The sequence below is a fragment of the Papaver somniferum genome, chromosome 10 (assembly GCF_003573695.1).
Source record: "Papaver somniferum cultivar HN1 chromosome 10, ASM357369v1, whole genome shotgun sequence".
Taxonomy (NCBI): Eukaryota; Viridiplantae; Streptophyta; class Magnoliopsida; order Ranunculales; family Papaveraceae; genus Papaver; species Papaver somniferum.
Window position 1 is genome coordinate 36,965,082 of NC_039367.1, and position 20,414 is coordinate 36,985,495.

A 20,414-nucleotide genomic window follows, 5' to 3' on the forward strand; every position below is an offset into this window, starting at 1 on the left:
AAGTCAAAACATTAAGGAGACTGAAGAAGTATCCGAAACTACCCCTATTGAGTGCTATATTATTACTAGAAATATGTGTAGTATACAGGAAAGATATATACTTGGTAATTTTAACAAAGGAATGAGGATTAATAGAAAAGATATTAAATATATTTGTTTCTTCATACAGTATATGGAGATATTAACACTATCAAATTATGACCTTGAAAGGGTCTACAAAAAGTTGTTAGCAAGCCTAGCCACAAGCTGGGCTCCTACGCCTTTCTGAATTACAACCCTTAATCTATGAAAGAAAAAATTGTTTTTCCTAGCATTAACATCATATCTAAATAAGTAATTATTCATCCGCTTCAAAAACTCAATGGTATCTTCTCCAAGTTCGCCCAAAGTCGAAAAAGCCAAAGTCCCAAATCCATATTCATGTGACTGACATATATCAAAGTACTTCGAACGTTTGTGAGCAACCGCATTTGCAATAGCAAGCCCAAGATGGAAAGTGCGAACACCACCACCAGAAAAGGGAGATACACCAGTAACGTCAAAACACATATCTCGGTCATTTTCCCAATTATGTATAAAGATATGCACAGGTTTCAACCCGCCCCCATTGCTAGATAAGAAACCTAAAGCCACCTCCTTTCTCGCAGTGATGCCTGACCGACAACACATATCAGCAATAATGTCACGCACCATGTCATGTCGAAACTTAAAACCAACCTCATGTGCACAGTGAAGAGCATGGTTGCCAAAAATATCCATTTTCCTGTTGCAGAAAGGACATAAACTGCCATCCTTGAATAAGGATATACTTAATAGATAACATAAAACATCACTAAACTGTTGAGGTCCAATCCTATGGTTAAGACCTTCAATAGGGATCACTAAGAGATAGTCCTGAGCATTCATGGTTTTGTTACATTGCCATAATGCTTTAACTCTGTCTGACATGGGAAAATATTGGGTAAATCCTTCATAACCACATCGAAGTATCTAACTGGCAAAGTAGACATAGTGTTGGGGGAAGTAACTCCCATGTGAATTGATGAAGCATCCACGCCGCAAACATTGGAAAACAAGTCCAGAGCCTGCTGCATACTAGGCCCATTAGCTGAGAATTGTGACTTACTAAGAATTAACTCCTGCAAACCCCTAGTCTGTAAGCATGAAGCTAGGTAACAATATTTCATAGTATCGGCCATACTGTATATACCCAAACCACCGTACCTGATAGGCAATATAATTAGGCGTTGTTGAAGGGCACCGAAACCCGGACCATCGCTGTCACCAACAATCTCATGTACTGTAGAAGGTGTGAATCAAAACCTGCCTGGGGCTCTTGAATTTCCGATAACTTTGTGGTTCTCATTGTGAAATTTAAACGCGAAACCCCAACACAATTGCGTAACAAGAGTAACTCACTTTGAGGGTCTTTAAGTTTATGAATAGATTCCATGAGTTTGGTGGTTTTATTAACTCTACATAAAACCATTTCGCTGCAAAAATCTTGATCAAGGCTAACGGGCCCCCCTAAACATTTGACACCGTTCTCCGATCTGGAAATCTGAACCGGGAAGACACCCTCTATAAAGCTACGAGCATCGGATGGCCAGTAAATTTTAGTCTTAGAAATGTTCAGATGGAGACCAAGATCAGGATCATCCTCTTGAATTATACGCAGAGCCTTAGAGATCATAAAAGTGTCACCAATTAGAGTATCGCCGTCCAGATACCAAGCTTGAAGATCTAAGACACATTGCTCAGCAACTTTCTTCACCAGGGGATGTAGAGTGAGTGAAAAGAGGAGAGGGACCAATGGGTCTCCTTGTTGTACCCCCTGTGCAGACGAAAAAATGCAGTCCCCGTAATATAATCTTGCCTGAGCAGAGTAACAAAGCTCCACCTATTTGTAGATGGAAGGACAAACATGCCTAACTTGCTGCAGCATAGAAGACCTGCCAACCATATTAAAATCATTACAAAAGTCTACTAGGAGCATAATTTTTGAGTTCATATGATCATTCCCTCAAGCATTCTATTAAAGGAATGAAAAATCGCTTCTCCCCCACACGGTATACAAACCCCAAATTGGTAGTCTCCCAAAAATGAACTCATCTCTTTGCACACAGTATGAGCAGCGAATTTAGAGACTATTCTTCTCCAAATAGTGCCCACAGCTATTGGCCTAATGTTGCCGTCCGGTTTAAGAAGCGGGGTGAGTGGTGCACTAGCCACAAACTCACCTAGTTGAGGAGGGCACCTGCCGGATAACCAAAGATTGATAATCCGAGTAATTGAAGAAAGCAGCTCGTCTGTAATAGCTGCTGCAGGACCACTGAGAGCATCCAAAAGATGCTGGACTCTCAAACCATCACGACCACATGCAGTTCCTTTAGGAAAACTCTTGAGCCTATTGAGGATAACCTCACTGTTGGTGCTAATGTTGTCCAAGTGAGCCTGATGAGGGGGTATATGTGGTGGATGAGCTTGAGGATGTTTAGATAACAATTCATTAAGAGTTGCTTCATCATTTGGAGCTATACCGTTTGAGGACAACACTTTGATAGCTGCAGTGAATAAGCCAATCCTGATATTTTTAAGACATATGCGCAAATTGATAGCGTTCTGGCTAATCTTCTTATTTCCTTTCTTTTTGTTGCGTGGATGATTCAATTCCTCAAGAATTTTGTGTACCAAGAAGCTACATCCATTTGGTTCACGCCATCTCATGATCGCCTGGTTGATGGAAGCAGCCTGCAATTTGTTTCTTATGCTTGACTTCTCCTCAAAACTGCACTTCGGAGAGTAAACACGCAAAATACAAATAGGAAACAATATCAATTGTATCCATGTGGAGGTATCACCAGTGTAAGATATTACCTTATCCAACGTAGACTTGAGAACTCTCAAAAATTGGAGCCTACATTTAGGGGGAATAGTCTTCGCCGTAGGAATCTGTTTTTGGAAGACACTATTCAGAAGTTGCAGGTTAAGACACGACACATACTCAACAACCACATTATTATCAGGATTCTCGACAGGAACTGTAGGGAGGTTCATATGGATTAAGAAATATGCATTGTACCCATTGAAGGGGGCTAGAATCATGTCCCCATTATGTGAACTACATGGCCTGCTCCAGGCATGAAGTTTCATACATGTTGAACACAACCACATCTTTAACTGTATAAGAACTCCCAAGCAGAGAAAGTTTCATGATTATTCTCGATTCTTTCTCTACAACTGGAAATTTCATCACCATTGACCATATGAATATCGTTGAGATGCTTTAACAGAGAATACTTCAACAAACCCTTACCCCCAACCCCATTTCTGCAATTATCGTAACCCCTAAAAGGACATTGAAAACAACCAGAATGTGCGGCTGATTCTGGAGGCGAAAAAGGACCTGGCGTTGAAGCAGAACTTGTACCCGACATGATGTTGATGAAGACAACCCAATAACAGCATACTCACTCAAAGAGTAACGGAAATGGGAGGTAAAACAACTCCCAAAATGAACTCAATGGACAATCAGAATAGGTGGAATCGAACTAGGAAAAATCAAGGAGAAATATCGTTTGATTTGTTCTCAAACACAAATAAATAAATAATCAGGGACTGGGACTTGGAAATTTTTCGAATCAGCTTCCAAAAGAACAGACCTGTAAACACCACACTTAATTCATGGAAGAAATTGTTGAAAATAGATTGAATAAAATCTTGGAATCATCAAACTCGTTCTAATCACCACTCAAAAACACAATCGAAAAGTTAAATCCCTCCATTAGAACGTCCTAAAGAGAAGATGACTGGAACTTGTATTCAGTTGTTAACCACAACAAACTGAAGTTATGCCAACCTCAAATCACCGAAGTGGAAAATTCAGGAAACCCATACAAAAACTGAAGAAATTTGATAGTAGTATCAAAAGATCGGGAATAGGGATTAACCGATTAAGAGTTTTACCATGAAAACGAGAAGAAATTTGATTGAATTGAAGGAATAATTAGAAGAAAATCTCAAAGAAACGAAGAGTTTCACTCACATGAACGAAGAGCAGGAGAAGACAAATGGCCTGGAGAATCCATGGAGATAGCATCATAGCAATACTGAGTCATCCCAAGTTCGAATTGTAAGTCTTTCGATATATTTTTATTGTTTAAAATTTTTTGTTGAGTTATATTAAACATAAAAATAATTTTATAATTATAAAAAATTAAGGATATATCTGATAGTTTAATAAGAGAATATGACTATAAACAGAAGATGACAATTATTTGAAGACAAACAAAAATATAATAGAGGGATAATAAAAAAGACGGAGGGACTTGGGAGTAAATATGTATGAGTTACTTCAATGAATCTCATGTTTTTGTGTAGTAACTTTGATAAAGAGTTTGTGCGTACTATTTTAATGGTTTAGACTTCGTAGAGGCTAATGGAAAATACTGAAGTTAGTGGGTAAGTGGGTGGAGATGGTGGATTCTACTTATGCAATGGTTTGAATAGGTCGGATAAACCATGAATTAATCTTTGTTTTACCCAAACAGGTACTGATCAATTGGGTTGGTTATTTATTACTTAGAAAAGAAATTTGATTAGAATAGGTAATCGATATTACTAAGTTGAAGTTTAATATATTTCTCTTTCTTGTAGCTTTAAAAATTTCATATGAAGTAGTTTCTAAAGAACCTTATGAAAACTTTACTAGATAATACAGATGTAATTTCTCTTTTATCTCCACTTATGTGAAGGTGATCATGAATATATTAATGTGATCATTCACCATGATATTGGAGTTTCTGAATGTTTAGTCATTGATGTAATTTTTTGGTTTTGCTTTGCACGTGCTTATTTCACGTCGACGAGTTTCATGTTCTTACTTTGGTTGTCACAAGTAAATTTTACAACTACTCGGCTGTAAGATCAATTATGCAATTGTGATGCCACAACATCTCTAATACCATAGATAAAGGCTATAAAAGCAGAATTATCTACGTGTAAAACTTTGTAGTTAATATATATGATCTTCTATATAAACCAATACGAGGAGACATGAGATTGTGCTACAAACCATACACTCATATGTAAAAAATCTCATGATAAGAACTAGAGATGTAAAATACTCAATAGGTTATCACGCCATAAATTGTGGCTTAAATAAACATTTGCCAGGTGTTGTTTATTGATATATAGATATAGATTAAAGCAATTTATATTGTTGCTGATTTGAGATGAAAATTGATTTCAATTTCAAAAAATTAAACTAAAGAACTATCTAGAGAGGAGCGTAAAACATAAAGTCACATAATATTATAATACGAGATGAAAGAGGCAATCAAGAAACAAGGACCCCTAACGTGAATGGATGCATATGTGGTTATTTACCTAATCAAATTACCCATAAAATTATTAACATTGGAAAAGACGAGGATATGATCATTGCAATCTCAACAAGGATTGTTAAAATGAAAGGTAATTAACTTTAAGAAATTAAGATAACCTACATATGATATACCTTGATATTTGTAATATTTATGAAAGGTAATTACGAAATATTATATTATTTATGATAATTTTGTGGTCGTTGTTTAACCATCTGTTACTCTTTGATATACTTTTTACTAAATTCTCCCATTATAACAGTCATGCATTTGTGAATTTGTCAATGCGAATATTTTTGATATTCAAGCAGGAACTTATGTATAGTGGCATGGCTAGCTGACTCACAAATACTACATCTCCATCATATTTTAAAATTTGGATAGTCTTATTTAAACAACCAATGCATTCTCCAATTTGTTTGACGGAATCAAAGAAACTTAATTTGTTAAGCGTCGATTAAGGGCATGACCAACTAATTGTCATTGACAACCAAAAATGTATTTCATGTTGCCTAACATCATTGCGTGGACTATCATTGAGCCTGATTATCAGTTTACTTAACCATAATCAAATATTTTACTTAGGCATATGTACCAATCATTTACATAGGACTGAAGAAATTATACTTCGGAATCATATAAAGCGTTATATTAAATAATCACAAACTACGGAAAAATACAGAAACCAAAGATAAACAATCGACATGTATTTCATGAAATACTTTTTATTCCTTTAACTAGGTATCACCCCGGCCTATGACCGGGGTTCAACCTTTTATGCTAAGAATTTTGTTTCCTCTACTATGGTTAGTTTGGACTTAAGGTTAGGTTACGGATTAGTTAAGCTAAGAAATATAGTTTTTCCCGGCTTAATGTTAGTCGAGGCCTACAAGCTCAATGTAAAAATCTAGTTCCCGAATTAGGACGTAACATGGGTACCTATTTCCTAATCCCTTATATTTTTCTACTTTTCCTGCTAAAGCAATTTGATCATTGATACTTACTCTCTTCTAAACAGGTATTCAGTCGAAAACGTTATGTTGACCTAAAAGAAATCCCGAACTATTCCTGCAACACACGAACATTGGGTCCCACTTTTGCCTTTCTAATCCTAATGTTAAGAGGTTTTATTTATGTCTGTCAGTTCCCCTATTGGGATAAAGCTCGTGACAAAATATCGGTGAGTGTAGAACTGTTCGTATTCGATAGCATACACTACCACCCAGACCCATCACCATATATTATAACAATTATAATAGGAACATTGGTGTTTCTATACCTTTTTTAACTCTCTACAGTTTTCCCCATGACAACGGAAACACTTGGCCTCCCTTGCCACGACCCATCTCAGTGACCTCACCATTGGAGATCAAATTCCCTTGCCACGACACAATTCACGGTTATTCTCTTTATCAATATTGATTAAGGGCTCAATATACATGCATTCAACTGACGATATGAAAGAGGACAGTACTTTGCATATTGATTAACTTATCAAATACAATTTAAGAAGTTCTTTAATACCTCTAAAAGACCCTTTCATATTGATATTTCGATTATGAAAACAATTGCAGGCTAACCAATGCAAACCCTCCATGCCATAAACGAAACCTTTTAGTCCTTAGTGTTTAGTGACGTAGTTATATAGTATTTAGCATAAGATGGTTTTTTTTGGAATCGAGGATTATGCAAAAGTACTTGGATATTTGAGTGATATATATCTATGTTGGTCTTTCAGTCCATGAATCCATGATGTTGATCTCACGACAGTAAATATTGTTCAATAAATAGGAAGATCGGTTGACTTTCAAAGAATTTAAAAATATCAACGAATTTACATAGTTAAACGCGTAAATCAATGTCAAGATAAGATAATTAATTTGAGATTTTATTGTGTTCTAATCCAAAGGTGTCCTGTCTCTCGATGTATATATCGATGAATAGATATAGGATGATATGCCGGAGAACTGTCAGGATTTGGAAATCCAGCTAAATAAAATATTTAGAAAACTATTAGGATTAAGAAATAATAATGGTCAACCATGGTTAGCCGGGCAGAGTCAAGTTAGGAGTTAGTCGGGCATGGTATTAATTAGTTGGTTAGACTAAGTTCTTGTTTCTTCGGGGCCGCGGTGGATCCTGTACGTCCTTCTTGCCTAGACAATTTGGTCGAAATTATTTTTGCTCTATTTTTTCTCCTATTTCATGATCGAATCCACGGCTTGATCTCATGGAATGGCAATAAACAATTATTTGTTGCTCTGATTTCATGATTGAATCCACGGCTTGATCTCATGGAATAGCAATAACCAACTATATTATCTTGTTATTCCGATTTCATGATCGGATCTACGGCTGATCTCATGGAATGGTAATAGGTAATTTTATTATTCCGAATTCATGGTCGAATCCACAACTGATCCTATGAATTGATAATAAAACAACTACTCATTTTATTGTTCAGTTTCATGAATTATTCGTCATTGAATTTCATAAGCTAATAAAAAAATACTCAACAATTGGGCATCTGGACCATCACTGAGTAAGCCCCACAAAAATGGTGCAAGTGTACTCGACAATGATGCACGACTGGGCACCCGGATGCACAAACGAGCATTCAAAAATATGGACAGATGAGGAATCCTGCGCAAAACAGGAGAAAACAATAAATAATAATAAAATAATAAGAGGCGTCATGGGCCGGGCCCTAGCCGTGGCCGGTCCCATGCCTCTTCCATTATTTTTCCCTATTTTTGTTATTTTCATGAACTCATGAAAACTCCTTGATTTTAACAACTTTCCTTGTTTGAGCAAAACTCATGGATTCTTCGTAACTTCACGGATTCATGAAAAATAATAATATAAAATAGGGAAAGGTGTGCGGGATCGGGCAACCTGGCGCGCGTCGTTGACGCAACAAATTAATTTGGTAATATAATGGCAAGGAGTTCGTTCCCACGAAGAGCAGGGAGTTTCTAGCCGTTTAAAAAGTAACTGAAATAGGGTTTTTAGATTTTCAAATTAAAGTAACTAATAAAACAGAATAATAAATATTAGTTTAAAACAATAAGGAGAAAGATGACTAGCGAATCATTCGCCGTCACTGAACCGAAGCCTAATTAAAAGCAAATTTATTTCTTGTTGAACTTATATTATTACCAACCGTAGAATAGCAATAAGCTCTGCTATCCCCCCGGATTCCTACTGTCACTGGATATAGAAGCGCTCGACTACCAGATTCCATCCAACCAACCCACCAAGAATAAGCTCTCAAGGTGTAAATTAGTCGAATGCTTTACACTCTGTGAATCAGGTTGATCCAGCATCAGACGCATAAGCTTGGTCTGCTTACTAGTGTTATCTTTACACACAATTGCTTAACAAAATCCCTCTATCATCTCTTACGATTTCCTACTGTGTAAAGAGTTGATATGACAATTACACGTATCACACAACCCTAAACTAGTAGAAGAATTATTGATTGGTTAATTTAATTGATCATTTTAAATAACCCCTCAATATTCTTAGACATTAAAAATAATAAAGATAATCAACAATAAAATAAAACTTGAAATAAACGTGGTTAAAGAAAATAATGCTTCATGGTTCAGGACTTTGAAATCATCTTTAATCAATTAAAAGATTAGCTACTCAAAATTAAAAAGTTCTAGCAAATAAATAGAAGAGAAGGAATTAAAATGAAACTAAAACTGAATTAAAATGAAACTAAAACTCAGAGTAAAAGCCAGGAGCTCTCACTCTGTTTCTCACTACAAGGGAATGGTACAAAAAAAAGTACAGGAAGAAGTGGTTCTCCTCCTTGAAAATTAATCCACAAGAAGAGACGGTGTTTTTCCTCTCTCGCTCAACCTCTATTTATACAAAAATGTCACCGCCACCGTTCCCCAAAATCAGCCATCAAATCCGTACTCGATAAAGGCACCAATTCAGTTAGAAGAGTTTAAGCCTATCAGAAAATAAGTGGGTGTGATTCGGTGGAGTGAGGAGCATCTTAGTAGAGTATATACTGTTTTTGATTGGCTCATATTTTTGATGAAATCCGTATGGACCAATGTGTCTTCTTAAGCTCTGAATATGCATCGACGTCGATAATCTTTTAGATAGAAAATCGTCACTTTTCTGCAGCAAGCACGTGAATTTTGTATTTGATGCGAAGTAAAAACGTATGCCAAAAGAGTTTTGTAGCAGGTGAAATTAATTGGTGATGATTTGGTGTAGATGGCGCATCATAGCAGGATGTACAAGCCTTCTTATTGAGCCAAATTGCAACGGGACCCATTCGAGGCTTATGTGTCCTCTCGTAATGTTGATTGAACATCCAACTCGATGTACAACTATACAATAAATTCTAACATATACAAACATGTCAGAAACATGTCTCTGCCATTCTTGTGACCTTGCATCTTCTGTTTCACAAAGCTAAGAAAGGTCGATGCTGATTTAATGCTTCACGGTTCACTCAGTTAAAATGCATTGACAGGCTCCAGCCATTAGTAATCTTTCCGGCGACGTAAAATGTCTGTTTTACCCTTTTACTCAAAATTTCGGCCAACATCACCACCGAGCAACAAGCCCCTCAAACCCCAGTTCATTTTCCTCTTCGTGGTAAGTAGACAAACTTGGTCGCCCCTTAGCAGATGGAAGGATGCAAATAGCAGTTTCATGTAAAATGACCATTTTGCCCCTTTAACCTTCCAAACTCTTGTTTTGCTCATAACTTCTTCATACGAACTCATAATGACTCCATTCTTCGCCATTGTCTTTGTCTTCTCGTCCTCTACAAAATGGAAAGTAAAAATCTTGTACTTGGACGAGTTCCACTTGGTCTTTGGCCCTGCTTCACTTGTAGCTAGCTTCTTTTATTGCACAATTAAGCACAAATTCACTTCTTTTTGGATGATTCACCTAATAAAACACAGATAAGAGAAAACAAGCGTAACATACAATAATTTGCAAGAAAACTAACGAATACTAGCATGGATTTGACACCAAATATATGTGAAATATGCACTTATCAAATTCCCCCACACTTGGCTTTTGTTAGTCCTCGAGCAAACTATCTAACCTAAAATAAGACAACTTCCTTTCGTTGGGACCCAGTTGCACTTAGCATGTGCGACAAGCCTTTAAACCCCTAGGTGTCCCTAGTGGACGAGTTATAGTCTCGTGAGGCCTTACGAGAGGTATACCCACAAAACCAACTCCAACTTCAAAGCGTTCCAGCGTCCCAAGCATCCAAAGAGCTATGAGGACATAGAGTTTCTGCAGGCTAGGAATAAGAAGTTAGAAATACCAAAGAACATATTCTCATTCTCAAATGTTGAGTGAGAAATAAGCACACCATAATGAGAGAACGCGTGTTTGAGAGCGATCAATAAGCATTTCTCCTCGACTTCTGCCTCATCAATAGGGTTTTATGATAATTGCACTCAATAAGACGGCTTTTTATGGGTCTCACATGTGTGCAGGTAGGAATGAAGAGAGAAATCCTACACACGTTGAATGGTGGGAAGGAAACCTTCCGAATTATTTCTGGAGACCCCACAAAATCGTGGGAAATAAAAGAATTTTTCTGATGATCTCTAAGAAAGGAAATCAACCATTATAGCAAGGATGAGAGTACTTACCACCTTCACATCCGATCGGCAGTAAGGATAGCACTACACTCACATCATCCAATAGAAACGTCTTCGGCTCGTTTTCTTTATCTTCTTGGTCTTCGGCCTCGGCTTCAACTGTTGATGATAAACCTTGAACTTCATAAAACTTTGACAATATGTAACTTTTTTCCTCTATTTCCTTGTTGCTTGATACTTCTTTATAGATTTTTCTTCCTCATGGCTTTATTGATGAAATAAATCCTAAATGCAAATCTTTTTGTATTTTTGTATATATATATATATATATATATATTTTTTTGTATATATATATATTTTCTTTTTCTGTTTCCCCTTTTTTTTGTATTTTTTTTTTGTTTTGTTTTTGATAAAAAGATTGCAACTACAATAAAAATAGAATAAAATAAACATGGCCATGAAGGAAGTACTGTACCACTTGAATCTTCATAACTTGTAATGTCTTCGTATCATAACTTCAATAACTCCCATCTTTCTGATTTTCTTTGCTCTTGTAAATAAGTCTTCGTACTTGGATATAGAACTATGCTCATTGTATTGTAAGTCTTCAACATGTATATAAAATATGCTCATTATATGTTGCTTCACTTGGATATGAAATTTGCTCTTCATTGTATTGTTGCTTATAAACCTTAAAAATCTTCAAATTTTCTTGTAGATTTTGATGTCGCTCATTTGTTGATGATGATGTGTTTCTATGGACCTGTTGTTGGTGGGAGAGAGAATAGTGCTAACTGCAAATCAAACTACAAGAAGGTGGTTTTCGTCTTTAGATGTCACCCTCATGATTGACAAAATTAGCACTCAAGAGATCAAAAATAGTGCTAAAAATGGTGTGAAGTTGGGTAACTCACCATTCTACCCAGAATTAACGTACGGTGACACACACTCAAAAATAACAGCTTTTTAGTCAACTACAAATAATTGAAGGTCTGATGCCTCTGTTGATATGAAAATAGGTAGTTTCCACTAATGATTGATCAGCAACTCTAATAATGCATTTCCCTCTGCACCTAATTTGCCACCGGGATGATTAAATCCATTATTTAACACTCTAACAAGCAAGAAATCCGAACGTAGTTCCCTAACACTTCCAAGTTCAGTTATGTCGGTCAGAATCCTCTATGTAAACATACCTAGAAGTATGCTAGTGACTCTAAAATCTCTAAAAGTTAAAGGGTTTTTATTATTTTTTTAATTTTTTTTATTTTTTTATGCAAATATTTACAAAACTTTTGAAAAATTCAACTCAAAAAAAGTTAAAAACTCTATATGCAAAATACTGAAAACACTCCCCCACACTTAAACTTGACATTGTCCTCAATGTAATTGAGTCATCCAAAGTAAAATAAGGTGGGAAATAAAAATATAGTATGCAAAATTAAGAAAAATAAAATATAAAGATAGAAATACAAAACCAGTGGGTTGCCTCCCGTTCAGCGCTTAGTTTAACGTCTTCAGCCTGACTTGACTCTCTGTCAAATTACTCTTCCAGAGGGAGAAAAACACGAAGCTCAAGGGGATCTACATCCACCTTTTCTCGTGGAACCTCCCCATAAACCAATAATCTGAAAATCAGGTAGTCCGCCCAGAAAATAATCTTGGATTCTAGTAACAACTTCACAAAAATGTTAGCATAACATATAAATAATTAAATTGTTATTTTATGGAAGTTTCCCCACACTTAGTCCTTTCTACACTCGGAAGTGGATATAGAACATAAAATATGGGAACTTCTTTGGGTTCCTCTCTGTGAACCTGCACATTGCTAAAATCAAACACATCTAGTAGTGGATAATTTCAAGTAAAATAATCCTTTAAAACTTTGGAAGCACACAACTCCAATCCTAAGTGATGCGGATCAAAAGATTTAGAAATATGCAAAGGATTATACAAACCTTCCACAATATTTTGTATTACATGATCTTCATCATTCTTAAAGAATTGTAAAGAATTATTTACTTCATGTGTGTCGTGGTCCTCTATCAAACTCTTTAGCCATTCTTCGTCAGTTTATGCTTTTACCAAAATCTCAGCATCATTATACTCCTTGGCAAGCTCAATTGGGTCTTCCATGACTTCAATCAATTTGGTTTCTTTCTCAATTAACATCTCTTCAGCAACCTCATCATCGGAATCAGAATAATAATTGGGGTTTACTTCCTGCAAATCAACCGGCCTAAAAACATTGTAATTCGGATATACTTCATAACGTTGATATCCATTTGAGTATGTTATATCGTTCACAACAATGGTTCGGTCATTCCAAGGCTCCTCCTTTTGAATCGGCGAATGATCATTATCACGATCCGGAGTGGGCATAACTTCATCACTATCACACGAAATTTCCAAAGGTTGCTCATCTTCAAAATATTCCTTCTCGTCCATAGGAATTTCGGAATTGTCTTGGTTTTGAGGCCATACTTCTTCGTCATCCATATTTTCACCGAGTTGAGAAATTTGTTCGTATAATTTCGCTGAATTCCTTTGAATTTCTCGATGTGATTCCTCCCAATCATCATAGGTTTGAAAGGATTCTTGCATCATGGTACACATCCGTTCTGCAAAATTAGAGAATTTCTGATCAAAAGTATAACTATCCTCCCATCCTCGTGGTTGCTCCCTTACATACCCGTCATAAGTTTGGTGATATGCATGAGAATACCCGTAAGGTTCCATAGGATATGGATCATGGCCAAATGATTGGTTTTGATTATATCCTTGATATGGTTGGTAATTATCATACTATTGAGATTGAAAACCATATTGACTAGTATCAAATTGATCACCACCGTGATGTGGTTGATCTTGTACACCGTACATGTTATTTCCAAATGGAAACATGACGATGATACAAAATTGTAACAATTAAAATTAATTCAACCTAAAAATAAAAATAAATAATTATGCACAGAAATCGTTTAAATAATTTTCCCCCGTTCTAGACGGGCTATGAATATTATTAATCCATTGTGAACACAATATAAAAATAAAATCAAGAAGCAAAATAATAATAATAATAATAATAATAATAATAATAATAAAAACAACTAAAGTACTTAAAAAAAATAACAACTAAAACTAAAAGAAAAATAAATTAAAGAAAAATCTAAAAACGAAAGTACTAAATAAAATTACTAAAAGAAAATAAAACAACTAAAAGCTACCGACGGCTCCCCAGCAGCGGCGCCAAAATTTTGCGCGCGTCGTTAACGCAACAAATTAATTACACCTTTCCACACAATTAACTGGTAATATAATGGCAAGGAGTTCGTTCCCACGAAGAGCATGGATTTTCTAGCTGTTTAAAAAGTAACTGAAATGGGGTTTTTAGATTTTCAAATTAAAGTAACTAATAAAACAGAATAATAAATATTAGTTTAAAACAATTAGGAGAAAGATGACTAGGGAATCATTCGTCGTCACTGAACCGAAGCCTAATTAAATGCAAATTTATTTCTTGTTGAACTTATATTGTCACCAAGCGTAGAATAGCAATAAGCTCTGCTATCCCCCGGATTCCTACCGTCACTTGATACGGAAGCGCTCGACTACCAGATTCCATCCAACCAACCCACCAAGAATAAGCTCTCAAAGTGTAAATTAGTCGAATGCTTTACACTATGTGAATCAGGTTGATCCCAGCATCAGACGCATAAGCTCGGTCTGCTTACTAGTGTTATCTTTGCACACAATTGCTTAATAAAATCCCTCTGTCAGCTCTTGCGATTTACTACTGTGTAAAGAGTTGATATGACAATTATACGTATCACACAACCCTAAACTAGTAGAAGAAATATTGATTGGTTAATTTAATTAATCATTTTAAATAACTCCTAAATATTCTTAGACATTAAAAATAATAAAGATAATCAACAATAAAATAAAACTTGAAATAAACGTGGTTAAAGAAAATAATGCTTCATGGTTCAGGACTTTGAAATCATCCCTAATCAATTAAAAAAATAGCTACTCAAAATTAAAAAGTACTAGCAAATAAATAGAGAAGGAGGAATTAAAATGAAACTAAAACTCAAAGTAAAAGCCAGGAGCTCTCACTCTGTTTTTCACTTTAAGGGAATGGTACAAAAAAAAGTAAAGGAAGAAGTGGTTCACCTCCTTGGAAATTAATCCAAAAAAAGAGGTGGTCTTTTTCCTCTCTCGCTCAACCTCTATTTCCCCGGTCAGCAATCTCCTACACCGGAACGTTCTCAAAAATAGGTCCTGACGGAACTTATAATAGGCTTAGAGCATCCACAGTGGGCGAGTATAACCAAAAATTTGGGATGAGATCGTAATACAGTGGGACGGAGTAAAGATCAAATCCCAACCAAAGATCAAAACCCAGACCATATTTAGTCGCGACCAAATCCCAAATCCTAATATAGTCGGGCGTAAATTTAAAATCCGTTTGTTGTCAGGCGTAAACTTAAATTGCGTTTGTTAACGGGCGTAAACCAAATTTACGTATGTTGGTGGGGCGGAATTTAAATTTATGTTTGTTGCGGGCGTAACATAAATTTACGCCTGATGAGACGGACAGCAGAATTCCGCGCGTTGCCAGACGGACACCAAAATTCCGCCTCTCTTGGGCGGACACCAAAATTCCGCCTCTCTTGGGCGGACACCAAAATTCCGCCCCATACGGGCGGACACCAAAATTCCGCCTCTCTTGGGCGGACACCAAAATTCCGCCCCTCTCAAACGGGTTTGTGTAGCAGATTTTTGACATGAAATGAAAATTTTCATTTCATGAAAATTTTCGAACGTTGGAATGATAAATTTTTCGAACGTTGGCGTTGGAGATTGCGTAGCAGATTTTTGACCGTTGGTAAGATATTTATCTTTTTCGAACGTTTGAAATTGAATGTTAATAACGGGTTTATTTTATACCTATATATACCAGATGAATTCCTTTAACATTTTCATATCATTCGTTGTATTCGGCAAGAAAAAAATAGTATCAGGAAGAAATAAGTCTGCAACTTTTTCAATCTCTTTTAATTCCCAATACACCAAATTAACAGTTTTAAAAAAAAAATTCATTAGAATCCATATGAAATCAATCTACTGCATATTCATTACAGACTTTAGAATACAAGCATTCCACAACCATACTACCATAAGAACATTACTGCCACTACACATCCATTCAAAATTGAATACATTCAAAATCCAATAAACAACCGCAACCTCAACTTATTAAGAAAGAAGAAGGGTCGCTTACTGAAGGTGTTCATTCTTCCATGAATTTCATCTCCACTTTAAACCTATTGTAAGAATCATAAAATCCCAAACTGATATGAACAAAACTCAAATTAAAAAATTAAAAATTGACAAAACATAAATTAAACGTAAACCCAATTCATATCATTAAAAAAATCAATCTTCTTAACCCTGATTTTGGAAAACCCCCAAAAAATGTTTTAATTCTATCAAAACCCTAACTTTTAAAATTGTGAAATTCAAACATAAATTATCACAATCAAGTAAGAATATGATGATAAAAGAACGCCATAACTACGATTCACACCTTTTTAATGAAGTTATTGATCGATTTTGATTAAAAATCTTGTCTCATGATGGTTTTTCAAATAGTGATTGTAGTAGTGGTAAAAACTGGGTCTTTTCAGACTTGTGAAGAAAACAATTTTTATAGATTTAAATTAAACATGCAAATAAATAAAATAGTTCAAACTTTTGGAGAAAAATACCAAGACTAGGATTCCACCATTGATCCATTAATTGATAAACTCTAAATAAAAATCATGCAATTCTATCTTTAAAAATAATTCTAATATTTGCCTCAAATATATTCTTGAAGTAATAGTTGTAATCAACGAGTATAAAACATCAAAAGTATTTAAAACCCAGCATGCTTCATCAAATTAATTCACAACTATTTAATTAGAACTAATATTTCAATTCAATCCCATGCAAATAATCAAATAATAATATTGCAAATAAATAATAAAGTTAGAATTATACCATAAATAAGGACCAATGGCTTCCTCCGTCGCCTTGGCTAAGGGGTTTAGCTCCTCATATCAAAAACTTGCTCAAAATTGCTTAATAGGTGTTTTTATTGATGAATATGGTGATAAAGAGAAGTTTGCAACGCTGTATAAACGTTACAGCGTTACTGTTACAAAGATGACCACTGCCGTTTATAAACGATACATATATAACGCTGTTGAACTACGACACTTGGGTGTTGAAATAAGTCTGCTGAAGAACGACTGTCTCTGCGAGTCTGTTCTTCGTGTTCTTCAGAAGCTTTAATGGCAGCAGCAGCAGCAGCGTTGTCTCCTCTATAATTGCTTCTCCTCGGCTCTCCTGGACTCTAAACTCTCTCCTAAGGGTTTCTAACCCTTCTTATGACTTGAAACAACTCTTATATATCCCACAGACCCCAAATATCTCGTATAAATTCCGACTTTTTCTTTCTTTTTCTTCTCTGCGCTGTTGAGAGAATAGTCGCTTCTGTTGAGCTTTTTCACGTGCTGTTAGCTATAAAATAGCTACCAAACTCTTCCCTAGACTTGAATAAGACCATGTACATGTTAATCCAGCGTCAAAGTCCTCCAGAAATCTCTCAAAAATCTCCTGAACTCGAAACAGAGCACGTCTCTCTGTTGAGACTTTGATTACTTCTCCCGGCCATTCCAGCCCAATTCGATCAGCCCAATCACTTGCATAGGGTCTGTTTAGGTCTAACAGGATTATCCCAACTGATTTCCGGTGTTTAATCGCATTAAAACTCCTCCAATAATCGAACCAAAATCTGCCAGACGATGCATGCATTTTCCCGCCAAAATTTGCTTTTAAATTTGAGAAATTGACCTCCCCTTATCTGTGGCTGGTCTCCCTTTAGCAGATGCCTGGAAATGGGTCACCCCTTAGTAATTAGGTTACCCCTTATCCAAAATCAAGGGTCCGTATAGCAAGTGTCCTCTGGGGCATTTTCCGCACTTTTTTTCGGGGTTCCTCCGGGGTATTTCTGGGGTACTTCCGGTACACTTCTGGGGCGCTTCCAGTACTCTATCAACGGAGGTCCAAACGCCGCATTTTCAGCCAATTTCGCCGCAAATCCTTATTCTTCAAAAAACACCTACAAATAAATAAAATAACCAAATAAGTACAAAATTGAGCACTAACAATATATACAAATGAGCTATATTAGACACATAAATGCGTCTATCATCTCACTCGACTAAAATTGGTGGTGGAGACTTGGTAGAGATGTAGAGTGGTAGACTAGTAGTACTGTTAGTAGAGAAGAATAAGAATACGAAGAAGAAAGAAGAAGAAAAAGATATGTAGAGTGGTAGACTGGTAGTACTGTTAGTAGAGAAGAATAAGAATACGAAGAAGAAGAAGAAAAGAGAGAAGAAGAAACAGTTGTAGGTTAGTAGTGGAGATGTGGTCTGTTAATGAAAACCTATAATGGGCGGAAATTTTGGATACGCCCGTCTCAGGCGTAAAAATATTTTACGCCTGACAAATTCATCACGCGGACAGAAGATGTCCGTCCGTACAATTCCTCATGCGGACACCAGATGTTCGCCCGTCTGATCTCACACGTGCTGTGTGACCGTGTTTAACTCGGGCGGAATTTATTTTTACGTTTCTTCGAGCGGTCATTTGGAATCCGTCTGATCAACGGGCGGAATTTAAGATTCCGCCCCATACGAAACGTAATTTATATTTACGCTTGATAACAGACGTGATTTATATTTACGCCCGTTTGAAACGTAATTTATAATTCCGCGCAGAAATGAAACGTAACTAATACTTCCGCCCGTCTTCATGCGTAAAATTGTTTTACGCGCGACCAAATTTGGTCTTCTCCCCATAACGTCACAATACAGATTAAACTCATATTTAGTCTTTTTTTTTGGTCTTTGATCTTTGAGTTTAATCGTACCATTGCAGTCGCTCTTAGCAGCTACAAAAATGTCACCGCCACCGTTCCCCAAAATCCGCCATCAAATCCGTACTCGATAAAGGCACCAAGTCAGTTAAAAGAGTTTTAGCCTATCAGAAAATAAGTGGGTGTGATTCGGTGGAGTGAGGAGCATCTTAGTAGAGTATATACTGTTTTTGATTGGCTCATATTTTTGATGAAATCCGTATGGACCAATGTGTCTTCTTAAGCTCTGAATATGCATCGACGTCGATAATCTTTTAGATGGCAAATCGTCACTTTTCTGCAGCAAGCACGTGAATTCTGTATTTGATGCGAAGTAAAACGTCTGCCAAAACAGTTTTGTAGCGGGTGAAACTAGGAGTGCACATACCATACCCATACCCGTCAACCCTATCATACTCGTCAGTTTTTTAATCATATCCTATTCTATCCATTATTTGGCGGGTAGGATGGCGGGTAAAGATTTTCTTAACCGCCAGTAAACGGGTAGGGTGGCGGGTATAGGCCATATCTTACCCACCCTACCCGTTGTGCAGCCCTAATTCAGAGATTAGAAGCAAGTGAAACTTCATTGCCTGCGAGACAACATGTTGTTGCTTGTGGTTTAGTTTGTAGGTCTTGGAGAGATATTACTAAAGAAGTTGTTAAGACACCTGAACAGTCTGGTAGACTCACTTTTCCTATCTCATTAAAACAGGTTTGATTCTTCACTTTCCCTATCTCATTACAGGACAAATTAAGTTTCTCTCGTTGATTTTTGTGAGACTATAAAGTGTTGAACTTGATTTTCATTTGTGTAGTCGGGTCCTCGGGAATCGCCAATACAATGCTTCATCAAAAGGGAAAGAGCAACTTCTACTTATCATCTGTATCTGGGTTTAACCCCTGGTAAGTTCTGTAGTTTTCAGAATATTCATACTGTTAAGGAGGCTGAGGACTTGAGATGACTCGTGTTTGGTTGAAATTGATTGTTGAAGTGTAACGTATGAGTAAGAGACTAGAGTGTAATCTTAATCCTTTGTTAAGTGATAAGGAAAGAGATGTATGATCCTAATTATGTTTCTCGAATTTCAGCATTGTTGGGGAGAATGGGAAATTGTTGTTTGCTGCTAGAAAAGTTAGAAGAGCAACCAGCACTGATTTTGTGATATCTTTGGTATCTGATGATTTCTCTCGGGCAAGCAACACGTACATTGGAAAACTGACGTAAGATTTAGTTTTTACCTAGGATTCATAGTTTATATGTTTGGATTAAAGGTTTTCTTAATAAACGGTTATACCCGCCACCCTACCCGACTCGCCAGAGAATGGGTTGGGTAGGATCTTACTCGTTTAATGGCGGGTAGGGTGGCGGGTAAATTTTTTCTTAATCGCCAGTAAACGGGTAGGGTGACGGGTATAGGCTATATCCTACCCACCCTACCCGTTGTGCAGGCCTAGGTG

General features: G+C 36.4%; 2 protein-coding genes across 3 annotated transcripts; one reads left to right on the forward strand and one right to left on the reverse strand.

The window, feature by feature from the left end:
- Nucleotides 1-742: 742 nt before the first annotated feature.
- On the reverse strand, nt 743-3,208 carry LOC113318286. 2 transcript variants are annotated; one of them, XR_003344398.1, is made up of 2 exons: nt 1,225-3,208; nt 743-1,085 (listed from the first exon to the last, which is right to left on the reverse strand). XR_003344398.1 is itself a non-coding variant. In XM_026566433.1 (2 exons), the coding sequence occupies exons 1-2, from the start codon at nt 3,172-3,174 to the stop codon at nt 1,929-1,931; spliced, it is 1,119 nt and encodes a 372-aa protein (XP_026422218.1). In that variant the 5' UTR covers nt 3,175-3,208; the 3' UTR covers nt 743-1,928. The 2 variants fall into 2 exon arrangements, 1 of the variants encoding a protein (XP_026422218.1); XM_026566433.1 differs by having other exon boundaries at nt 743-1,952; nt 2,080-3,208.
- Nucleotides 3,209-18,997: 15,789 nt separating this feature from the next.
- LOC113315536 (tubby-like F-box protein 5) lies at nt 18,998-20,175 on the forward strand. Its single transcript, XM_026563803.1, has 4 exons — nt 18,998-19,037; nt 19,508-19,668; nt 19,772-19,859; nt 20,046-20,175. Exons 1-4 carry the CDS (start codon nt 18,998-19,000, stop codon nt 20,117-20,119), a joined length of 363 nt encoding a protein of 120 aa, XP_026419588.1. The 3' UTR covers nt 20,120-20,175.
- Nucleotides 20,176-20,414: the final 239 nt, after the last annotated feature.